General features: G+C 38.4%; 1 protein-coding gene across 7 annotated transcripts in view; it reads left to right on the top strand.

Moving 5' to 3' along the window:
- LOC133537918 (rho GTPase-activating protein 6-like) overlaps window positions 1–23,563 on the top strand; it is a 115,035-nt gene that overhangs the window by 21,590 nt on the left and 69,882 nt on the right. For all 7 annotated transcript variants that reach the window (XR_009802891.1, XM_061879077.1, XM_061879073.1 and 4 more), the window contains exons 2-8: window positions 14,353–14,512; window positions 14,648–14,719; window positions 16,406–16,668; window positions 18,475–18,673; window positions 19,759–19,814; window positions 19,928–20,078; window positions 20,166–20,314. Coding sequence is in view for 6 of the 7 variants with exons in the window: in XM_061879077.1 (XP_061735061.1) it covers window positions 14,353–14,512; window positions 14,648–14,719; window positions 16,406–16,668; window positions 18,475–18,673; window positions 19,759–19,814; window positions 19,928–20,078; window positions 20,166–20,314 (1,050 nt within the window). In the remaining variant the exon portion in view is untranslated. The remainder of the gene's footprint in view (window positions 1–14,352; window positions 14,513–14,647; window positions 14,720–16,405; window positions 16,669–18,474; window positions 18,674–19,758; window positions 19,815–19,927; window positions 20,079–20,165; window positions 20,315–23,563) is intronic.

The following is a 23,563-nucleotide window of genomic DNA, read 5'->3' as shown; positions in this document are numbered from 1 at the left end:
TATATAGCTGGAAGCAATTTGCAAAAATATTGAGCATTATACAAATTTGCAAAATGCGGTTGCGCATTTTGCAAATTGCTCACATTGGTATTGTGCCTACAACAGTATGATGACGCCTGCGCGTGACTTCATGGATTGTAGCGGACATGTTGATCCAGCACCGATTACAGCTATAAGTGGTCTGCTTTAATCGCATAATTACACAGTATTCCGGACATCTGTGTCGCTGAATCTTTTGCAATTTGTTCAAATAATAATGGAGACGTCAAAGAAGAAAGATGTAGGTGGGAAGCGGTGAATTGCGGCCGCCTTTAGCAACACAAAGACAGCCGGTGTTTCCTTGTTTACATTCGGCTCTTACCATAGACATGAGTGGAGAGTTTGCGTCGTTCCTCCTGCAGCTGTGGACTCTCTTGCCTACTTCCACCGGCCGCCACCGACCGTCGGATGCTTACTCGGTGGAGTAAGCATCTCAGCCCGGCTGCCTTGCCCCGTTGAGAAACGTGGCTTCCCTCGGAGACACTGGCGGTCACCACACCCGTGGCTACACCCCCTCCGACTTTCAGGTACAGCTATATAATCTCACTAAAACACTAGTAACACAATAGGCAGATAAGGGATTTTCCAGAATTATCCTAGTAAATGTGTCTAATAACATCTGAATCGCTCCCACTGCCCTTCCTCACTTTCCTCTTTCACGAATCTTTCATCCTCGCTCAAATTAATGGGGAAATTGTCACTTTCTCGGTCCGAATCGCTCTCGCTGCTGGTGGCCATGATTGTAAACAATGTGAGGATGTGAGGAGCTCCACAACTCGTGACGTCACGCGCACATCGTTTGCTACTTCCGGCAAAGCTTTTTTATTAGCGACCAAAAGTTCCGACCTTTATCGTCGATGTTCTGTACTAAATCTTTTCAGCAAAAATATGGCAATATCGCGAAATGATCAAGTATGACACAAGGAATGGACCTGCTATCCCCGTTTAAATAAGACAATCTCATTTCAGTGGGCCTTTCAGTATTATATTTAAGATTATAGGATTAAAAAAACAGAGCCTCTTGTGGTTAAGGTATTGCAGTATTTAAAACCTCAATGTTGATTTGATGTCGATTTAATTGTACTGCCCTAAATTAAACTTACTTTTGACATTCTCATGGCTTGCAAAGGATCTAGATGATGTACCTTCCTGTGAAATATTCCACATTTTTCAGAGCAGTTAAAAAGTTAGGGCGGGGGTCAGCAACCTGCGGCTCTCGAGCGTCATGTGGCTCCCTGGACCTCTTTCAGAGATGTGTGAAAATGGAAAAAGATGAAGAAAAAAATTATAATTTTCTTTTAATATATTTTCTGTAGGAGAACAAACATGACCCAAACCTTCCTAATTGTTAGAAATCCCACTGTTTATATTAATAAAGGCCTTAATGCGTGGACAGCACCTTTTAGCTTTTATTTCCAAAATTGTGTACACTACTGAATTGGGGTCTTATGGCCGCTTATGTGGACACTTACACCGCCATCTGGTGGTGTCAGGAGAGTATAACATACAATGGAATTTGGAAAAAAAAGTGTAAAAATAAGAATTAGCATGTCACTAAACATGAAGTACACGTTTGTTACTTATGGACTAAGTACATCATATAAAAATATAATTCTTAGTTTTATTCTAACTAGGGTCCAATAAGCCAAATAGCAAAGAGAAAAAAAAAAACAGCATGTAAAAAACAGCTTGGGCCTTAAGAGGTTACATGCTTCACTGATGAGAGTATTTGGCAAGCACCGTTTTGTTCTAATTTCAGCGAGCCTTGAACTCATCGTAGTTTGTTTACATGTACAACTTTCTCCGATGCTGCCACAGAAACACGTGTTTTTTTCTTTGTTTCATTTTGTCCACCAACATTTTATGCTGTGCATGAATGCACAAAAGGTGAGCTTTGCTGATTTTATTAATATGCTGGAGTGCTTATCAGGCATTTTTGGTTCATCCATGACTGCAATCTAATCGATGCTAGCATGTTATTTAGGCTATCTGTTTGTACATATTGCGTCATTATGCCTCGTTTTTAGGTACATTTGAGCTAATTTAATTTCCTTTACTTATGTCCTCTGTGTATTTAATTTAAATTTGCATGTCTCATAGCACATTTAGGTAATGGCTGCATTTTTCATAGTTGTGTGCCATGTTGTTCCAGACCACAGCAAACGTAACCCAGCTTGCAAAGATTCTAAAAAAATCCATTAGAAGAAGACAGGGAGCTGTTTCCTTAAACTTGGACACACACATCTATACCTTTTTGGTTATTTTGAGCAAGTAATTTCCAGAAGTTATCTCATCCTGTAAAAAGCCTCTCTTACTAATATTTTCCAATTTTGCAAAAATGTGTAAAATAACAATGTAACTTAAAATACAAGATTTCTGTCAAAGATTTGCATCAGCCTTTGATAGTAGGCTAATATAGCTAAGTGTTGCCTTCATTATGTCACGTGCGGGTCGCATTTTACTGCGGGATCGTTCCTCCAGTGCAAACATGGACACTCCGGACAACAACGTAAAGGTTAGATGATTTAATAACAAAAACACTGGTACAAAAACAGACGAAATACACAAAAGAAACGCGTGCCGAACGCACGGAAGCTAAAGCTAACACTAGCACAGGTTCAGGAAACAAGAATAGCGTACGTGATTATTGCTTACCGCAAACAAGGGACCAAGGCCGACTGACGGGACAAGGCAGGCTTAAATAAGGAAGTAATTAACAAAAACAGGTGTGCGTCTGGAACCCGCAGCAGGTGAAATTAATATGTTACCATGGTGACCAAAGTGACTCACAAAGGTACACAAACAACAAAGGGAGTCCAAACTAACAAAAAATAACTAAACTAAACATGATCCAGACTACGGATCATGACACATTATAAGACTTATATAAGGCTTTAATTTTTTTGCGGTTCCAGACAGTTTTTTTTTTTTTTTAGTATTTTTGGCTCAATATGGCTCTTTCAACATTTTGGGTTGCTGACCCCTGTGTTAGGGTAACAGGACTGAGTAAAAACCCAGGGACACCACTTAAGTATGAGTTTTATGATCAATAGCGCTTTTTCTATTGGTATTTGCATTGCTCCAGTTTGTGTAAAAATGCTCATTGTCATTACTATATTATTTATTTCACTAACTGCTTATTTGCTATCACTTTTACGATCATATTTGTACATATTGTATGTGCTGGTGTTGTTCTATTGTTGTTGTTGTTATTGTTGTATTTGCTTTTGTTGTTTTTGTCTCTCTGTCTAATCCCCCTCTTATCCCCACAATGTCCCCCTCTGTCTTCCTTTTTTTCTCTTTCTTTCCCCTCCTGCTCCGGCCCGGCTGCACCAAATGATAATATAAATACATTTAATAAAGTCAAATTCAAATAAGGCAACAAGAGAAGTATCCTTTACTTCTCTTTTGTAAAGTAAATCTAAACAGCCGATATGGGCATCTACATCAACTATATGATTTGCCCGAGAAGCTGGACAGGACAAAAAAAAAAAAAAAAAAGCATGAGTTTTAACTTTTTTTTTTTTTTTTAAGAAAATAAACTTCAAGTGTAGTTGTGATAAGGAGTAACATAAACATGTAAAACACATCACATTTCTCAATGTTTTAAAATGAGTATATTTCATGGCAAAGTCTAACTTTCGGCACTACGGCCCGGTGACAAATGCTATTTTTTTTCAGTGTTCAAGGTAGTTTAGATTCGTCGTCTATAATGTATTAATTAAATATTCAATAAGTTAATTGTTCAGGACACTTAGCTTTATAAAAATAACACATTTTACTGTTAGATACTGTGAATTTATGCATTTGATTCCCCGGGGACACACATTGCACTGATTTGGTGGAATGTATTTTATACTGCTTGTCCTCATTAGGGTCACGGGTGTTTTTGTGGTTTTACCAGCTGACTGTGAAAGAGAGAGGTGGACTGGTCATAAGTCAATCACAGGACACATAAAACAAGCAACAAGTCACACTCACATGCGTTTCTATTCACAATTTAGAGTTCAAACATTTTACATGCAGACTGCACATAGTTTTAATATACATTTGAAAAGTTATAATGTAGTTTTGCTCAGTTTCACTTTGTATTATTATAAACTTGCCTGAGTTTTGACAATGATCACTTAAACATTATTTTGTTTTAGCATACATTATTATTATAAAAATATATTAAACATCATGGCTTATGAGATTTACTGTAAACATTAAAAGTTGAACATAAATCTGTTCTGGGTGGAATTTCAGGACATTTTTCCCCCATAGGAAATATTTCAAACATAAATGATCGGTTTCAGGGTCAAACTGTCACCGTCATAATTTTTTTTTAAACAACATTTTAACATTCTTAACTGTCATACTCAGTTGACGGAGGTTTTTTGTGTAATAAGCATAACACATTTCATTATAATTTTGGCATAAAAGAGACAAAATATTATTTATTACAAATACGCTTGGTATAATGAACTGAATTCTTCGTCAAACATTTATAATAAAAGGTGATGACTAATAGAGCAGCTTGTCTTTGAAAAAAATATTTTGAAAAACATTTTCATTAAATAGAATGAGACTGCTAGAAGCGTGTTCGTTACAGTGACTACTAACAGCTGGTGCAAGTATGCGGTCATGTACGATGTAATCTACAACATTTTTTTTGTTTCCTAATTGCACAACTTTAATTCCAAGAAAATTAAGGAGGAACTGCAGTTTTTTTCAAAAATTTTGCCAATCGTTCTAGTCATTATGAATGACATGAAGACGGATGGATTTTTAGTTTTAGTGTATTGTAAATTTTAAACTTGTAAATAAGTCGCCACATTTGAGATTTGAGAAGCCCTCAATTGAGCCCTTAAAATTCAATAAAAACATCCAAACAGTGCCATCAATACTCTATTCATATTTTTTGTCTTGAATATTGACCAAGTGTTAGTGATATTGTTATTATTGTAAACTATTTATCGCGGCGCCATGATCACGAGCTTGTTTGCTAATGTTGACATGATTGGTTGGTCAGCTGTTTCCTCCCTATTCTAGTTCATGCTCTTTCAGTCAATTAGTGGGCGAGGAATATGTATGTATGTATGTATGTATATATGCATACATACAGTATATATGTACATACTTTGATACAGAACCACTTAATATGTATTAATTAGATCATCCAGAGAATAGTGCTCAATACCGGAATAGAGCGCAATATGTGTGTGGCGCACACACACGTGTGTATATGTATGTATATATATATATATATATATATATATATATATATATATATATATATATATATATATATATATATATATATATATATATATATATATATATATATATATATATATATATATATATATATATATATATATATATATATATATCGTTTTAACCCAATGCGGCCTCCGAGCCAAAAAGTTTGGGGACCCCAGCATTAAAGGGTATGTTTGCAACATTTTAAACAGATGCCTAGAGCAATGTTTTTCAACCTTTTCTAAGCCCAGGCACATTTCATTCATTGATAATATCAGAAAAAACGAAACTCAGTAGCCGATATTGACAATGAAAAGTAGTTTTCGCAATTGATAGAGATATGACTTAAAACAATAACCAACCATGCAACACTATAGCTCTTGTCTCAAAGTAGGTGTACTGTCACAACTTGTCACATCACGCCGTGACTTATTTTGAGTTTTTTGGGGTTTTCCTGTGCGTAGTGATTTAGTTCTTGTATTGCGCTCCAAAGTTTGGTGGCTTTTCCTGTGTGTAGTGTTTTAGTTCTTCCTTTGAGCGCTATTCCCCGCACCAGTTTTGTTCTCGCAATCACGATTTAAGTTGTGCGAACGCTATCCTTCTTTGTGTGGACATTGTTGATTGTCATGTCATGTTCGTATGTACTTTGTGGATGCCGTTTGCTGCTCCACACGCTGTAAGTTTTTGCTGTCGTCCAGCAATCTGTTTTTTTTTTACTTTGCAGCCAGTTCAGTTTTAGCTTTGTTTTGCATAGCCATCCCTAAGCTTCAATGCCTTTTCTTAGCGACACTTGCCTTTTGTTTAATTTTTGGTTTAAGCATTAGATACCTTTTTACCTGCACACTGCCTCACACTGTCGTCTGCATACTGTGATCACGACAAACCATGTTCCCGACATCTGCAAAGCAATTAGCTACATGCTGCCACCTACTGATATGGAAGAGTATTACAAGGTTACTCTGCCAAGCTCTAGACAATACAGACACTCAACAACGGTACATTATTTGCGGATTATAAATACTGGTTTGCAAAAAATATTTTTAACCCAATTAGGTGAAATTACATAATCTCCCACGGCACACCAGACTGTATCTCACGGTACGCTAGTAGTTGAAAAACACTGGACAAGATGGCGCCAACTTTCTAATGTATTTTCCACAGTATATTCCGCCCTTTTACGGCTTACGTAATGACGTAATTACATAGGAACGTAACACATGCACATTAGCAAGCACATTAGCTTTAGGTGTTGTTGGCTAATAATAGCAATTTGGATAGGAGCAGTCATTGAATGTATCAACTATCTTAACAACATGACTGCAAATTGTTTGTTGCTTCTCTTGGACTGCTTTTGTATGTGAGCACATGCTCCCTGTGTACCGCCGTGAACACTAATCATTTTATTCAGGCCGGTAAAAATGTTATAACCTTTTGTAATTGTGAAAAATATGGGCAATTGTCAAAGTGAAAAATGTTACTGTGAGGAAGTTGCAAACCACCTTAAATGGAGGCGTTTGGAGGATTTTTTATGGATTTCTATGCAGAATAGAGTGATTCCCATTGGCTCCATTGTAAGTGGACTTTTGATCAAATTTATTTCCAAGTTAGAATGTTTTTTGTTGTTTTTTTAAAACCCATCCGTCGTAATGTCTTTCATAATGACTGAATGAAAAACCAAACAAGTGCAGTTCCCCTCTAAGGCTTGGACTGTATTTATTTCAGCAAAATTGTGTCCCATATTTTGCATATCGAAAATCATGATTATATGGATAGTTGAAGATTTGTGTCAAATAATGGAAGTCTAATGGCTACTATACTTGATCAAATAATAGAAGTCTAATGGCTACTATACTTGATCATATTCCGCAGCATGATTTTGGCTCAGTGCAGTTTTAACGATTTTATTCTAAATACAAGATTAAAAAGAGGAGTTGCAGTTACAACTGACTGACTTTCTTACTGACAACCAATATTGGAAAACTTGAAAATTATTCCAGATTGTATATATTCTGTTTTAGAAAGTTTACCTTTTTAATTGAACAATTAAATACACAAAAACAACAACATAGTTTTTTAATTTCTCTGACTATTTTCAGAATAAGCAGTTGCAACAAAAATCTACTTACAAGCCCAGGGAATACGGGGCTATCTTTATTTGAGATGTGAATAATACAACAATAATTTACAGGAATACAAAAATTATTTTGATTCAGAACCATGAGGTGCCGATTCTCTTCAAAATTGATCCTCGATTCAACACGATTCCAATTCAAACCTATTGTAGAAATATATTAATTGGTATATAAATAAAATAAGACGATTAAATTACAGTAGGGGTGCTCCAAAAATCTATTCATATTTGTAACGCAATTGTTTTAAATTCTGATTTTTATTGATTCATAATGTTAAAAAATCTATTTTTTTTTTCCTTTTTATTGAGAATTAGTTTAAAAAAAATAGTGTCTTTGTGCCATCTTGCTTTTCTAACCTGTTTTAAAAAGGTTTTATTACCATTTTTATTCCTAATAATATAATGCGAGAATAGGTTTAAATCGAGAATATTGTTGATTCGAGAATTGAGTCCAAGTACTGTATGGTAATCAAATCAAATTGTTAGTTGTTATTACATTTTTATCCATAGATTACAGGGTATAGAGCTCAACTTTGCTGTTAACATGATGTAAATACACAGCATTGGCAAACTGAGTGTGTCTTCATGTGCGAAATAACTAAACATTAGAAACAAATACCATTATCTCTGATTTTTTGAGTTGGTTAACAATCATGTAATAGTTTTTTTTGTTTTTTTTGTATCAAAAACATTAATCATTGCTGTCATATTCACTGTATACTGACCCTCTTCTTGGTATCGTTACTGTCAATATTTGTATTAATACGCCCAACTGTTTACATTTAAGAACTCCAGCTTAGTGGTAAGCTATTCTTTTTGTATCCTCCTTTGATATGTAGCGTAGTATGTTTTGCTATTCCTTGTCTTCTAGTCCTTCAGTGTTAATGATTCTTGGGGGGAAAAAAGAATGTTTATTTTCCGCCATGAGGACGAGGACTAGTGATTTAAAAGCTGCCTTGTAGTAGAAAGTTAACCACTCGATCGCTACATTCCCTATAGTAGGGAAGGGATTCATATGGCTCAATTCCTGGATGGATCTCCCGTGAGAGGAAGAGGTAGAGGATAGTCATTTGGCGTTGCAGTCTGCTGAAAATGACGGAAAGTGCCACTCTACATAGCAACTCGGCAGGCACAAGACCTTAATACAACATTAAGAACTCGTTGAATTTGACCCTGGCGTTGAGCAACTCAAACATAACATTCAAACAACACGCTTTTTGATTACGTTGATGCAATGTTGGGTTTTGACGTTGATTTGACCATTGACATTTGGATACTGACAATGTGGATCCAATGTTGTACATCAACATTGTCTTAATTTACAAATTCAACTATTTTGCAACGTTGTTTTAAAGTCAGATTTAAATGACATGTATGTAAAATCACTGCTGGTTCAATGTATTGTGCCTGCTGGGAAATGTCCAAGTTGGAATTGCCACTTAGCACATTTTAAGATATTCTACACTCTTCTGCCATCTGGGGGCTAAATTGAAAAGTACAACCCTTCAATTCGTCACATTTCATGTGTCAGGTAAACAGGTCCATATGAATCCCCTGCCTACTGTATGCATTGCATTGAGTATGCCCTCATTCGCTTGTCACTGCAAATTTGCTGGACACAACTAGAATTAGAGGTGTCAAAAAAATTGATATTTGAATGAATGACAATTTTTATCTGTAACTATTCCCCCCGCGACCCCGAAAGGGACAAGCGGTAGGAAATGGATGGATGGATGGATTCCTAATCGATTCAGAATAATCACATAGTAATCCGTCCTATACAGCCACTTTATTACATGTTTGGGTATAATTTTTATTAAACAAAACCCGGTTTATTTCAAGTTATATAAACATTTACCAGAGCTGTTTATATATTTTATGGAGGAATGAAGTAAATCATAAAACCGGCATTAAAAAAAGTATTGATTTTGAATTGAGAATTGTTTTGAATTGAGAACCTATTCCGAATCGAATTGTGCGGTGCCCAAAGATTCACAGTCCTAGCTAGAATGTGTCATCAACATGCATTATCACGATATAATAGTCTTAAAAGCTCTATAATACTTGTATTGTCCATCGTCGATATACACTATATTGCCAAAAGTATTTGACAACCCATCCAAATGATGAGAATCAGGTGTCCTAACCACATGGCCCGGTGTATAAAATCAAGCACTTAGGCATGGAGACAGTTTCTACAAACATTTGTGAAAGAATGGGCCGCTCTGTGATTTCCAGCATGGAACTTTCATAGGATGCCACCTGTGCAACGAATCCAGTCGTGAAATTTAATCGCTCCTAAATATTCCAAAGTCAACTTTATTATAAGAAACGGGAAAATTTTGGGAACAACAGCAACTCACCCACCAAATGGTCGGCCATTTAAACTGACAGAGGGGTTAGCGGAAGCTGAAGCGCGTAGTGTAAAGACTTTCTGCACAGTCAGTTGCTACAGAGCTCCAAACATCATGTGACCTTCCAATTAGCCCACGTGCAGTACGCAGATAGCTTCATGGAATGGGTTTCCATGGCCGATCAGCAGAATCTAAGCCATACATCACCAAGTCCAATGCAAAGCATCGGATGCAGCGGTGTAAAGCACGTTGCCACTGGACTCTAGAGCAGTGGCGACATGTTATCTGGACTGATGAATCACGCTTTTCCATCTGGCAATCTGATGGACCAGTCTGGGTTTGGAGGTTGCCAGGAGAACGGTCAATTTCGGACTGCATTGTGCCGAGTGTGAAATTTGGTGGAGGAGGAATTATGTTGTGGGGTTGTTTTTTTAGGAGGTGGACTTGGCCCTGTAGTTCCAGTGAAAGGAACTTTGAATGCTCCAGGATACAAAAACATTTTTGACAATTCCATGGGATGGCACTTCAAGTTCATATGTGAGTAGAGGCAGGTGGCCAAATACTTTTGGCAATATAGTGTACCTCAACCCTACTTGTATCATACCCGTAATGATATTCTACTAGGTTGTGGTACAGTTGAATGTAAAAAAAAAAGAAAGAAAATATCCTACTGTATAGCATGATAATGCTCATTTAATGCGAGCCACTTTAATGTACTGTAAGAGTAATCCTGATAATGAGCAGCTGAGCCTCTTTTGTACACGGCTCATACGATTATCTTTACTACGCTGGATGGATCAAGGCAGCAGTAATCTGCAGCCCGGCGATGCTCAACAAGGTTGAGGATTTTGCATCAGATTAATAGTCGTCATCAATATCACGTGATTCATTACATTGATAGTTTATGTCAGAAGTCACAATTTCTGATTCTGTGAACTATTTTGGAGTGTGCTGTCAGTTTTCATCCGTCGTGGGAAACGGCAAATGAGTAACCAAGTGGCCATGTTCTTGCATGATGCGTCACCAGCGTCCTCATAGCGTGCGATGAGATGATTTAGTTTCAGAGGGTGACAATTTCCTGTAATGCGTTGAAGGTTAGCTTCAGGCAATTGGTGGTTAATGTTGTGATAAGGATCAGAACAAGTACATTTTTTTTATGGCTGCCCCATGTTACACCACCATTTGTTATGAATTTAAAACTTAAAGTGGATATATTAGCTTGAATTTATAAGGTTTTACAAAATGATGACATTTACAATTGTAGAATTACAGTACTTTCACGTTCACATGCTGCTCTTTTATGGATCTCGCTGTCTTACCCTTCAAAACGTTTGGAGTTGCTTGCGTAGTAAGGACCTGATTGACCAAGATATAAATACCACACGTTTACCAGCATCTGCAATCTATATTAGCCGCCGTGTTGTATGTGATCTACTATGACTGCGTGTACAATTGACAAGTGGTGCAGATCGCACTGTCATTTTGTGTCATATTTTCTGCACTATAGAATCACAAAGACAGGCAGACAACATTCACACACTAGGGCAGTGGTTCTTAATCTGGGTTCGATCGAACCCTAGGGGTTCGGTGAGTCGGTCTTGGGTTCGGCGGAGCCTCCACGGCGGAAGACACACCTGACTCATCGTGTAAATAAAAACTTCTTCCTATCGACGTATTATGGAAACCCTCAATCAGGGTATCCGCGGATCCTTAAAAAGTCTTAAATTCGTGTATCTAAAATTAAGGCCTTAAAAAGTATTACACTTATTAGAAATTCCTAAGATGGTCTTAAATTTAGTACTCAATGGTCTTAAATTGTCGGGCCAGTTTTTTTTTGTTTTTTTTTCGGGGCACGTCTTTGAGTAAAAGTTACGGCACGTCTTTGAGTAAAAGTGAGTGATATCAGTGTCAGTCGCGCGCATAGTCGGGTCGCACGCAGACTCCTTCCTTTCTTCCTCGCGTCCCGCCTTTCAGTCAGCATGGGGAAATGCAAGTTTTGCGAGCGTTGGCTGGAGGGCAGCCGCTTTAAAGGCTGGCTTAAGCCTGTTGCCAATCCCGAGGAGGCCAGTGCATACTTTTGTAAGAGGGATTTCAAACTTGGCACCATGAGAATTACAGTGGTCGAATCGCACATGCAGTGCGGTAAGCATAAAATCGCGGCAGAGAGCCATAAACAAACACCGGGCATCTCTCAGTTCTGCGTGGGTCCAGCGCCAACGCCCCCCCCCCTCCCCAGCTAGCAACAACTGCCGCTAGCAGCACTGACCTGACACTAATCTTCGGCGGGACAGCAACAATAAAATCCGAGGTGTTATGGATCTTGCACACTGTGGTGAAACATCAATCCTACACCTCAAATGACGGGATTGGCGATCTTTTTCGTGTGATGTTTCCTGATTCTCAGGTTGCTAATACATTTTCCTGCGGAACGGATAAAACAGCATATATTACGAGACACGGATTAATACCTCACATCCAAAACCTGCTCTTCGACCAAGTCAACGGGTCTTGGTATGTGTTAATGTTCGATGAAACACTGAATCACAGCACGAAGAAGAAACAACTGGATGTCCATGTTTTGTTGTTAATGTTATAATACTGTTTTGCACTATTATTGCACTATTATTGACCAAATGTCATTTATTTTTACCCTCACTTCGGTTATGTTTTTACTGGCGTTGGTGTTGGTTTGTTTGTTTCGGATGTCAAAGTTTTTGGATCTCTCAAGATTTTTGATAAGCTGTTTGGCAGAGTGGTGTTTATCAGTTTGTTTATTAATAAACATACAAAAAGTAAACTTGACTGATTGTCATTGAGGTTGTAGTACAGTGGGATCCCCAACCATCGCTAATATTTATAGATTTTTTAATAATTTTTTTCGGTCTTAAAGTTCATTCAAGGTGGCATTAAAAAGGTCTTAAAAAGTCTTAAATTGTACTTGCTGAAACCTGCAGATACCCTGCTCAATGTTCCCTCTAATTTTCCATATGCGTGAGCAAACGTAAAAACATGAGAGCGACGTCAGACGTGCACATGCATTGTGGCCAAACCAGCAGCACACCTGTCCCAAACCTGACTGAATAACAAGTTAAATGTTTTATTATTATAATCAAATGACAGCAGTCATTTCCATGAGATTATTTTCTAATATAAGTGTTTTGGCCCACTTACAATGACAATCACAAAAAATATTGTTTTTTCATGAGCTGTGTACTAGTATTGTATATCTGGGTGGGGTTCCTGCTTTGGAAATAATTTGTACCCCTTTCAGATATCTCATTTAGTTCCCACTAAAGCATTCACATGTTGCACAATGAGATGTAAACATGGGATAATGTGTACATTCCTGTAACTTTCTGTTTGTAAAATATTTATTTTTATTAGTATTTCTTTTAAAATATCATTTCATGATTAATATTTATAAATTAAGATTAAATTAAAGATTTTTGTATTATTTTTTTCACCAAAGAAGGGTTCGGTGAATGCGCATATGAAACTGGTGGGGTTCGGTACCTCCAACAAGGTTAAGAACCACTGCACTAGGGACCAGTTCATATTATGGACCCGGGAAATGGATTGTGCGCTCTATTTTGCCGACTTGAGAAACGCAATCTTCTCCGCACAAATTTAGGCGATCAGTTTTGTGTGTGCTATCAAGTTTGCTCCTGCTCTTTTAGTAGATCGGGCCCTATATTTTTGGGGTTGTCATCCATCTCTCTAATTATAAGAAAGTAAGGGTGTAACAATACGTCATAATCACAGTGCGGTACGTACCTCGGTTTAATGTCACAGTTTGGTTCATTTTGGGTACAATCAGGAAACACCATGCGAAATGTGAATCAGCGAGCTGAAAATGGCCGGCAGTTTCCATTTTAGAGAAAGTGCAACAGTAACAATCTGAACAAACTGTGTAAGTTATGTATGCACTATCCTGTTCCATTGTGTTGCCTTTTTCTTTCTCTTGCACGTTGGGCAATCTTCCTTCACCGTGGCTGTCTGTGTTTTTACGACAGGCAAAGTCGATTTAGTCATTTTAACTGGAGGGAAAAGTTTGGGTATTGAGCCTCCTTCGCCTGTCCTAAAGCCTGCAGAGTTGTTTGCAGCGGGCCTGGAAGATTTCAGGCCAGTATCGGTATCACTAACAGCATCTTAAAGATTAGCAAATAAAAAGAGGAGGATTTATGATGCTAATTCTGAGATAAAGGTGACTAATGAAGCAGCGTCATGACTGTAATGACTGTCCATCAGCTATAAAATATGACTGGGTCTGAAAACATAATTTCAAGACCAATAAGTCCTTTTTCTGTAATTTATTTTGTCCAAATACTTAAGTCCATATTTATCCATTTTGCTCAGTGGATCATTTAAGTCTATTAGTTAAGGCACAGCCCTCTGGTACGTTTGCAGAGTCCCTTGAAGAGCCGAGCAATGTCACGGAACTATGCCTCCATCTCCTTAAGCTAAAATGATCCCCGTACAAATTGTATAATTGAGTCTTCAGGAAATTATTTTCCGTTCATTTTAATATCCTCTAATGCGCGTGTGTGTGTGTGTGTGTGTGTGTGTGTGTGTGTGTGTTCTCAGGGAGGCTTCACTTGGAACAGCGTGTCGGGACGCTCTGTGGGTCTGAAGCCTGTCCCTCTGCAAAGCCTCTCTGAGCTGGAGAGAGTTCGTCTCCAGGATGTTGCCTTCAGGAGACTTCTTCGGGATCGTAACTTGGGCTGCCACATTACCATCCCTAAATGTACACAGACGCACACACACTTGCGCACGCCCACAATTGTGTATTTCTTCATCCTGTTTACACGTTAGTGTAGTGCTAAAGACCTTACAAAATGTTTTGTTTATTCCTGCCTCTTTTTTTTTTTTTTTTTTTTAGACGTTCACAAACATAAAAAGTCCCTGAGGCGGAAGCTGGATTCACTATCCAGGGAGAAGAGTAAAGACAGAGGTAATGTGTGTGAAGTACTTAATATAAGCGTACAGTGGCTTGTCAAAAGCTTTATGCTGTAGGCACTTTGGTACCCTTTTATTCCTGGAGGAACAAAGAATAGATATCAATCACTAGCCCAATAGAGTATTAGTGTTATAGCTCCAAAACACACTGTCAGAAATTGAGAAGTTGTATCCTGTTTGCCATGTTGCAGCCTTTTTATGTCATGATGTTGAAGTATGTTCTTTCTGAAGGAATGTATTTACTGTAAGCTCCTCCTCCCTTTTCCACTTCCTCTGACACTTGAAACGAATCTATAAAAGAACAGAATGGTTATTATGGAAGATAAACAAAAACAGTCTTCAATGGCAGCTTGTTGGTTTCCGTGTATCCTGCGACATAGACACACCCTCATTCCCCTTTTTATCGTTTCTGTTTATAACCCAAGTGCAAAGCAATCAGTCTATTTGATAACATGAAAGTAGTTAAATCTTCGTCAGCTTTTGTTGCATGTGTAACAATTGTCATCCCGCACAGTCCAGACTGCACATCCCCACTGATTGAAAGCAGGCTTGTGTAATTTTTGTTTTTAATTAATTTATTTTTTTTAATTTATTTATTTTTTGTCCTGCCCAGCTTCTCAGGCAAATCATACAGTGCAGTGGTTCTCAACCTTTTTTCAGTGATGTAGACCCCGTGAACATTTTTTCAACTCAATTACAACCTAATCAGAGCAAAGCATTTTTGGTTGAAAAAAAATTAAGAAGTAAAATACAACACTATATCATCAGTTTCTGATTTATTCAATTGTATAACAGTGCAAAATATTGCTCATTTGTAGTGTTTTTTCTTGACTAGTCACACCAAACTCCACCGTAGTTTTTGACGTCCCTGACCACAACGTGGGCTTTTGCTCTGGGGTGTTTTTTGCTGTATTTTTGTTTTTTCTCGGCAGAGTCTTTAAGCGACAACTGTGTGGTGCTACTTATTTTTTTCGGTGTTTCCATCTTCCGCTTTTATTCATCGTGTATCTCCTTATGATATTTGAAGAGCTGAGAGATCAAATTGCTCGTATTAAAGAAAGACGTCTTGGTTCCTCCTCGCATACCCAACTTTTTTGCAGTCATTGCAAATTGCCAGTTTTTTATTCGTCAGACACACTTCAAAATAATTCCAAACCATAGACATGGTGTCGTTAGTCAGTCACCAAGCACTTGTTAGCCACGGCTACAGCACCAGCAACAACACACTCTTGTTGTTGTTATGCTCCGCTCGCAGCGGTTTGATGAGGTCATCAAGCGTCACCAATAAACCTCTCATGCTGCAGTTGTCAACTCCTGTGTTGTTTGTGGGAGAGGGGAGAGGGGAGAGGCTGCTGACTGGGAGACGCAACTACTTTGTACTTTCCGCTCCGTACAGCAACGTTTTAAAAAAAGTCATTAATTTCACTTTTTGAAACTGATACCGATAATTTCCGATATTACATTTTAAAGCATTTAGAGGCCGATAATATCGGACATCTCCAGTAAAAATACAATGTGTTTGCGTATAATGCAGCATCTGGATTGCTCACCTCTACATGAAGGGTCATGGATATCATTACAATGTATTGCGTTGCTGCTAACAAACAAATAGTGATGAATCACAAAATCCTTGGTGAGGGTATCAGCACTTACTAATCTTTGGCTCTTGACTCTTCCACAGAAGCGCCACCCCAGGTGTTTAGCATCCCGCTGGCACAGGTCATCTCCAACGACCGCACACACAAGCAGCGAAATGATGCTCCACAGGAGCAGCACTGTGACCCAACAGAACTGGTGCTGTCCTTCCTTCACTTCACCTCCACCTTTAAGAAGGCCAACAAGGAGCTGTCTAGTAGCAACTCATCCCTGAGCTCCAATTCAGAAAGTTCTCATGTGTCACCTTTCATGCATGCTGCCGACACAGCCCCACGGACACGCAGAAGGGTAAAAATGCACCTGTTATTTTTACATACCGTATTTTCCGCACAATAAGACGCACTTGATTATAACGCCCACCTTCAATGAATGGCCTATTTTATTTATTTTCTTCATATATATGGCGCACCGCATTATAAGGCGCATAGAATAGATGCTACAGTTGAGGCTGGGGTTACGTTATGCATCCTTTGGATGGAGCTGCGTTAAAGGGAATGTCAACAAAACAGTCAGATAGGTCAGTCAAACTTTATTGATAGATGACAAACCAGCGTTCTGACAACTCCGTTCACTCCCAAAATGAATAAACAGCTGTTTTATTATTTCCCCCGATTCAATAATCACGTAAAAAACTGTCTGATACTGTTACGGTAAAGCAAACGTTAGTGCAATCACAATATAGTAACACTCGAAATAGTGCAAAGGAATAATATATCAATAACTCAACGTTGCTCAAACGATAATGTCACACAACACAACACAACACACACAATAAACATGTAAAGCTCACTTTATTAAGTTATTCCTCATCCACAAATCCCTCAAATTTTTCTTCTTCAATGTTCGAATCAAACAGTTGGGCGAATACGGCAAAGTCGAAGTCGTCATTAAACGAGTCAGTTTCGCTGCTGTTAATGTTAAATTCTCTCGCTGCTGCTCTATTCCCGTCTGCTACTGTGTGACTAATCGCCTTGAGTTTAAACTCTGCACGCCTCCCACAGTCAAATATCCCAGCATGCACCGCGCGCTTCTTCTACAAGGGAAAATAAGGTAGACCGCTGCTCACCGTAGTTGCGAGACCTCTTGTGGCATGTTTAATTCGGACACTGAAGAAGAAGAATTCGAGGGATTCGTGGATGAGGAATAACTTAATAAAGTGAGCTTTACATGTTTATTTTGTGTGTTGTGTTGTGTGACATTAACGTTTGAGCAACGTTGAGTTATTAATATATTGTTATTACATTGCACTATTTTGAGACATCGTTGATGTAGTCAGTGTCGCAGCTGTTGTCTAGCAGTTCAGTGACAATTCCTGCTTTCCTGAAATCATGTGTCTCAATAGGAGCCATTTTGGGGTCTTTACATAAACACACACATGGAAATGATACGGCACAGCCTGGCGCACTCATCTATCCCAGCATAAACCGTGCGCATATTCTCCTACGGGGGAAAATGAAATCGGCGGCTGCTTACCGTAGTTGTGAGACCTGTTGTGGCTCAATATTGGTCCATATATAAGGCGCACCGATTATAAGGCGCACTGTCAGCTTTTTAGAACATTTTAGGTTTTTAGGTGCGCCTTATAGTGCTTAAAATACAGTACTTTGTTATTCACAACAGTTTTATACCTCAAATAATGTCGCCCACTCTAATGAAGCCACATTGCATTTCATTGCCTGATGCATTTACTGGAATAAATAAAAGCCTTAGTTCAAATAAATCCCTCTGAAATAAAGTACTTCTAAGTAATAGTGTATGTATGTAATTATTATACCATTGGTAATTATATCTAAAATAACTGTAGTTGTATTATAGTGAAGAATGTTGGGATGTTATCTTTTTAAAAAATATTCTTAAAATATATTCAATGTTAAATATAAAATCAGTTATTTTATTATACTATTATAATCGTATGCTACTTTTGAAAGTATGTTATTTCAAACAAATGCAACTTTATATATAAAAACACCTTTTTGCAAATTCAGTTATTTTATGACACAAATATATACCATACCAAACACATAAAGGTGTCTCTGATAAATGCCATACTTTTCTTGCACCAAACACTCTGGTTGTCATTCATTCTCATTAAAGGGTGGCGTGTCCGTGGACTGCATCACTGACTTAGACGACAACCAGTCTCAGCTCTTGGAGGCCCTCCAGCTGTCTCTGCCGGTGGAAAATGCGGTGGACAGCAGGAAGAAGCGACACAACAAAAAGCTGAGTCTCAACCCCATGTACCCACAGGTGCCCCGGGTAGTGGAGCTCTGCTGCCAGCACATGGAAAGTCATGGTACTCATACTGTAAAATGTTTTCTGCACCCTCTATCTGCTGCAACACAGCATTGTCCAGGGGTGTCCAAACTTTTTTCATTAAGGGCCGCATAACGAAATGTCAGTGTTGTTGTTGTTTTTTTATTTTGTAAACAAAAATGCTTAAAACAGACATCACATACAGACAGATTGCATACATTTGAAGACACATCTTTATTTTGTAGGTGACATTCACTGTCATTAGTTATTACAGGTGTGTCCAAAGTGTAGCCAAGGGGCCATCTGTGGACCAAAGCTGAAGAGACATAATGTAATGACAAAGAAATTAAATATTGATACTAATAACTCTTAATAATACAATACAATTATAACACAAGCTGACACAAAGTTTTAATATATGTCTGAAGCATTTTTTTTTACAAAAAAAAAAAAAAATCCCTACAGATTTAGGATTATTTTGTATAATGTGTGTGATTTTTTTAAAATATTTTTATTATGTATACACAGTACAGACCAAAAGCCTCGGACACACCTTCTCCTCATTCAATGTGTTTTCTTTATTTACATGACTATTTACATCGTAGATTTTCGCCAAAGGCATCAAAACTATGAATGGACACGTGTGGAGTTTTTTTCCGTAACAAGAAAAGGTTAAAATAACTGAAAACATGTTTTGTATTCTAATTTCTTCAAAATACCCACCCTTTGCTCTGATTACTGCTTTGCACACTCTTGGTATTCTCTCGATGAGCTTCAAGCACACCTGCGATGTGAAAACCGTTTCAGGCGGCTACCTCTTGAAGCTCATCGAGAGAATGCCAAGAGTGTGCGAAAAAGTAATCAGAGCAAATTTTGAAGAACAATAGTCATGAAAATAAAGAAAATACATTGAATGATAAGGTGTGTCCAAACTTTTGGCCTGTACTGTGTATTGTATACATTTCTCATTTTATTACGTCTTTTTGCTGTTATTTTCTTACATTTTTATGGTTTTCCTACATGTTGTGGGCCTACAAAACTCAAGCTCTTATGGACGCTCCTGGTATAGTCCCATATATGTACATTTTGGACATCAAATAGTGACTCTTTGTCCTTTCTGTATAGGTTTGCAGACTGTTGGAATTTTCCGTGTGGGAAGTTCCAAGAAGAGGCTGAGGCAGGTATGATAACGGCTATCTTTTAACTTTTTCAATGCGAGTTGGAGGATGGATTATATCACCACTCTTACAGCAATTTCTGTATTATGCCCCTCCCCGCCCGCCCCTTGCTCCAGCTGCGCGAAGAGCTCGATCAGGGATGGGAGCTCCATTTGGACGAGCAACACAGCGTTCACGATGTGGCAGCTCTACTGAAAGGGTTTCTCAGAGACATGCCCGACCCACTATTGACAAGAGAGCTTTATACTGCATTTATTAACACAACATGTGAGGCACTACTGCAAACATCAACAAATGTACCATAACTCTGCCAGTTAAAGTCATTAAATCTTTTCCTACGATGATGATGATCAGTGTTGGACCAGGTGGAGCAAGAGAAGGCCATCCAGCTCTTGGTGTTCTTGCTTCCTCCGTGCAACTGCGACACGTTGCAGCGTCTTCTATGTTTGCTGTCCTCTGTGGCTGCACATGCTGACGGCACGCTGGATGAGTCAGGACACAAGGTGACCACTCGCACATGACTTTAAATTTGACTTTGCCATACTAGTGGGGGCCCTTAGGGAGATTTTTGGGTGTTTTCGTTCACTTTTGTCTAGAAGCGCCAAATTTGGCACAGGTGTTGCTCAGGGCATACTTAAATGATTTGGCTAGGGCGCCCGCGCCGGTGGCCTTTGCAGTCGCCACAGCGGCTGATCCAATATGGCCACTACCTGAACATGCCTTTGGCCTCTACATTTGAACCAGATGAGCTACAAATCCAAACTTGGTGTCTATTTCATGTTTTTTGACAATTGAAAATATGATGGAAAAATCGTCTTTATGATTGGGTGTGTCTGGACACCTAATTAGCATATATCCAATATGGCGGCTGTGAACGACTCCTGCCGTCGTCTTGTGGGTTGCGTGGACCACCCAGGAAATACATTGTGTTTTATTTAGGTTTGGCTTTTATTTTTTCAAATGAGAAAGCTTCTGTGTCGTTTAGGTTGCTTTTCAGCTCCTTCTCCGCTGGTCTTTCCGGTCGGCTTTTCAGCTGCTGTTGTCGTCGTCCTCGTCTGGGGCTCATTCTCAGATCGTTCTTGTTTCTTCCGGCACTGCTGTATCTGTTGCGGACACTCCACCTCCTCCTTCTCCCCTTTTATACACTGCGAGTAGATAGGCAGATTGTGAGCCACGCACCTGATCTTGATTGCTGCTGCGTCGCTCCCGGCACGCCCCGCCTTTTCGTTCCGCCGCATTCTCCGCCTCCTGGCCGCCATCTTGAGCAGGGCCACAGCATGTCCTGCCCTGCCGTCGGCCCGTCGGTTCCGCCTCTCCACAGCGGCTATTTAAAAATTAGGTGTTCCTTTACTTTTGATACTTTTGGCCAACTATTTTAGGTTTTTGGAATATCAGAAACATACTGGAACAATCAGATTTATGATCATTTATTTGTTAGAGCACTTTATTTCCTCCATATTAACAACATAGCCATTGTCTACCATAATGTATTGCACATATATTTCAACACAGAATGTAAAGCTACATATATATTTCATTGTAACATTAGTACAAGTAGAGAAAGTCAGTGTTACACCCCCCCAACTTTATCTTCATGTGATGCATACTTCAGGGAAGCTGTTATCAAACATTATGGCTTCCACATCATCTGATAGTAATAGTAGCAGCAGCATCAATTGGGACGTATGTTGTCTCTGCCAATTAGTCTGATGACCCCTTACAAACACCAAAAATTAAAGGACTTTTGTCGCTAGAAAAAGATCTCAAAGATTTCATTGAAATTGCGAATGCTGTACCTTCATGTATAAATGTCGCAATTGATCCATTGAATAATGGTTCAGGTATGGCATCAACACTTGTATTAAAAAAGGCCAAATACCACAAACGCTTCAGAAGCTACTGCTGTAGTTCTCGTGTTAAAAGGGGCAGAAAGCACTAGGATCATGCTGTCCCCTTCTTATTAAGTCTTAGAAAGCTTCGATCCAGTCATCCCCAAACCAGTGGTATTCATTGTGTGATATGTGAACATCTCATATAAACATTAGAAAGGAATTATGCATGTTGCAACAGAGTTTACTCATAACACTGCCCAAGTTACTGTACGTCCAAATGTCTTCAGAATAGCAAAACGCCCCTAGGAAATATGCAAATTAGGGGTCTAGACACACCCATAATAAAAATCAGCATTTTAACTAGGGCTGCGAATCTTCCGGTGTCCCACGATTCGATTCAATATCGATTCTTGGGGTCACGATTCGATTCAAAATCAATTTTTTTTATCAATTCAACAGTATTCTCGATTCAAAAACGATTTTTTCCCGATTTAAAAGGATTCTTTATTCATTCAATACATAGGATTTCCGCAGGATTTACCCCAGTCTGCTGACATGCAAGCAGAGTAGTAGATTTTTGTAAAAAGCTTTTATAATTGTAAAGGACAATGTTTTATCAACTGATTGCAATAATGTAAATTTGTTTTAACTATTAAACAAACCAAAAATATGACTTATTTTATCTTTGTGAAAATATTGGACACAGTGTTGTTTTTTTTGTTTTTTTTGTAAATGTCTAACGATAATGTCAATTAGGATGCTGAAATTATAACTATTATTGATACTGTTGTTGATAATATTCACTTTTGTTTCACTACTTTTGGTTTGTTCTGTGTCGTGTTTGTGTCTTCTCTCAATTACTCTGTTTATTGCAGTTCTGAGTGTCAGGTTTGGTTTTGGAATTGGATTGCATTGTATAGTATTGCTGAGTATTGTTTTGTTGGATTGATTTAAAAATATATATTTTTTATTTTTTTAAAATGAGATTCGATTCCAAATCGCACAACGTGAGAATCGCGATTCGAATCGATTTTTTTCCCACACCACTAATTCTAACGCATTTGTAATTGTCAAAACACATGAAATAGACACTAAGTTTACATTTGTAGCTCATCTGTTTCAAATGGTAGAGACAAAAGCTATTACAAGCAGCGGCCATATTTGATTGGCCGCTGTGGCGACCCTTAAGGTCACCAGCGAATCGTGACCCGAAGGTCAACGGCACGGCCACCCTAGCTAAATCGTATAAGTTTGCCCTGAGCTTCACCTGTGCCAAATTTGGCGCTATTAGACAAGGGGTTATTGGTTCAATCCCCACCTTCTACCATCCTAGTCATGTCCGTTGTGTCCTTGGGCAAGACACTTCACCCTTGCTCCTGATGGGTCCTGGTGAGCGCCTTGCATGGCAGCTTCCGCCATCAGTCTGTGAATGTGTGTGTGAATGGGCGAATGTGGAAATGCTGTCAAAGCGCTTTGGGTTCCTTTTAAAATGGGGTAGAAAAGCGCTATACAAGTACTTACTTACTTACCATACTTCAACAAAATATCAATGTAAGTTCATAAACTGTGAAAAGAAATGCAAAAATGTAATGTTCAGTGTTGACAGCTAGATTTTTTGGGGACATGTTCCATAAATATTGATGTTAAAGATTTATTTTTTTGTAAAATAAATGTTTAGAATTAAGTTCATGAATCCAGATGGATCTCTATTACAATCCCCTAAGAGAGCACTTTGAATTGATGATTACTTCTATGTGTAGAAATATTTATTTATAATTGAATCACTTGTTTATTCAACAAGTTTTTAGTTTTTTTTTTAATCTTTTTTTCCAAATATTTCAAGAAAGACCACTACAAATGAGCTATATTTTGCACTGTTATACAATTTAATAAATCGAAAACTAATGACATAGTGCTGTA

This window comes from Nerophis ophidion, linkage group LG19 (assembly GCF_033978795.1).
Source record: "Nerophis ophidion isolate RoL-2023_Sa linkage group LG19, RoL_Noph_v1.0, whole genome shotgun sequence".
Classification (NCBI taxonomy): domain Eukaryota; kingdom Metazoa; phylum Chordata; class Actinopteri; order Syngnathiformes; family Syngnathidae; genus Nerophis; species Nerophis ophidion.
Note: the sequence above shows the minus strand (reverse complement) of the source record. Positions and strands in the feature narration are given on the sequence as shown.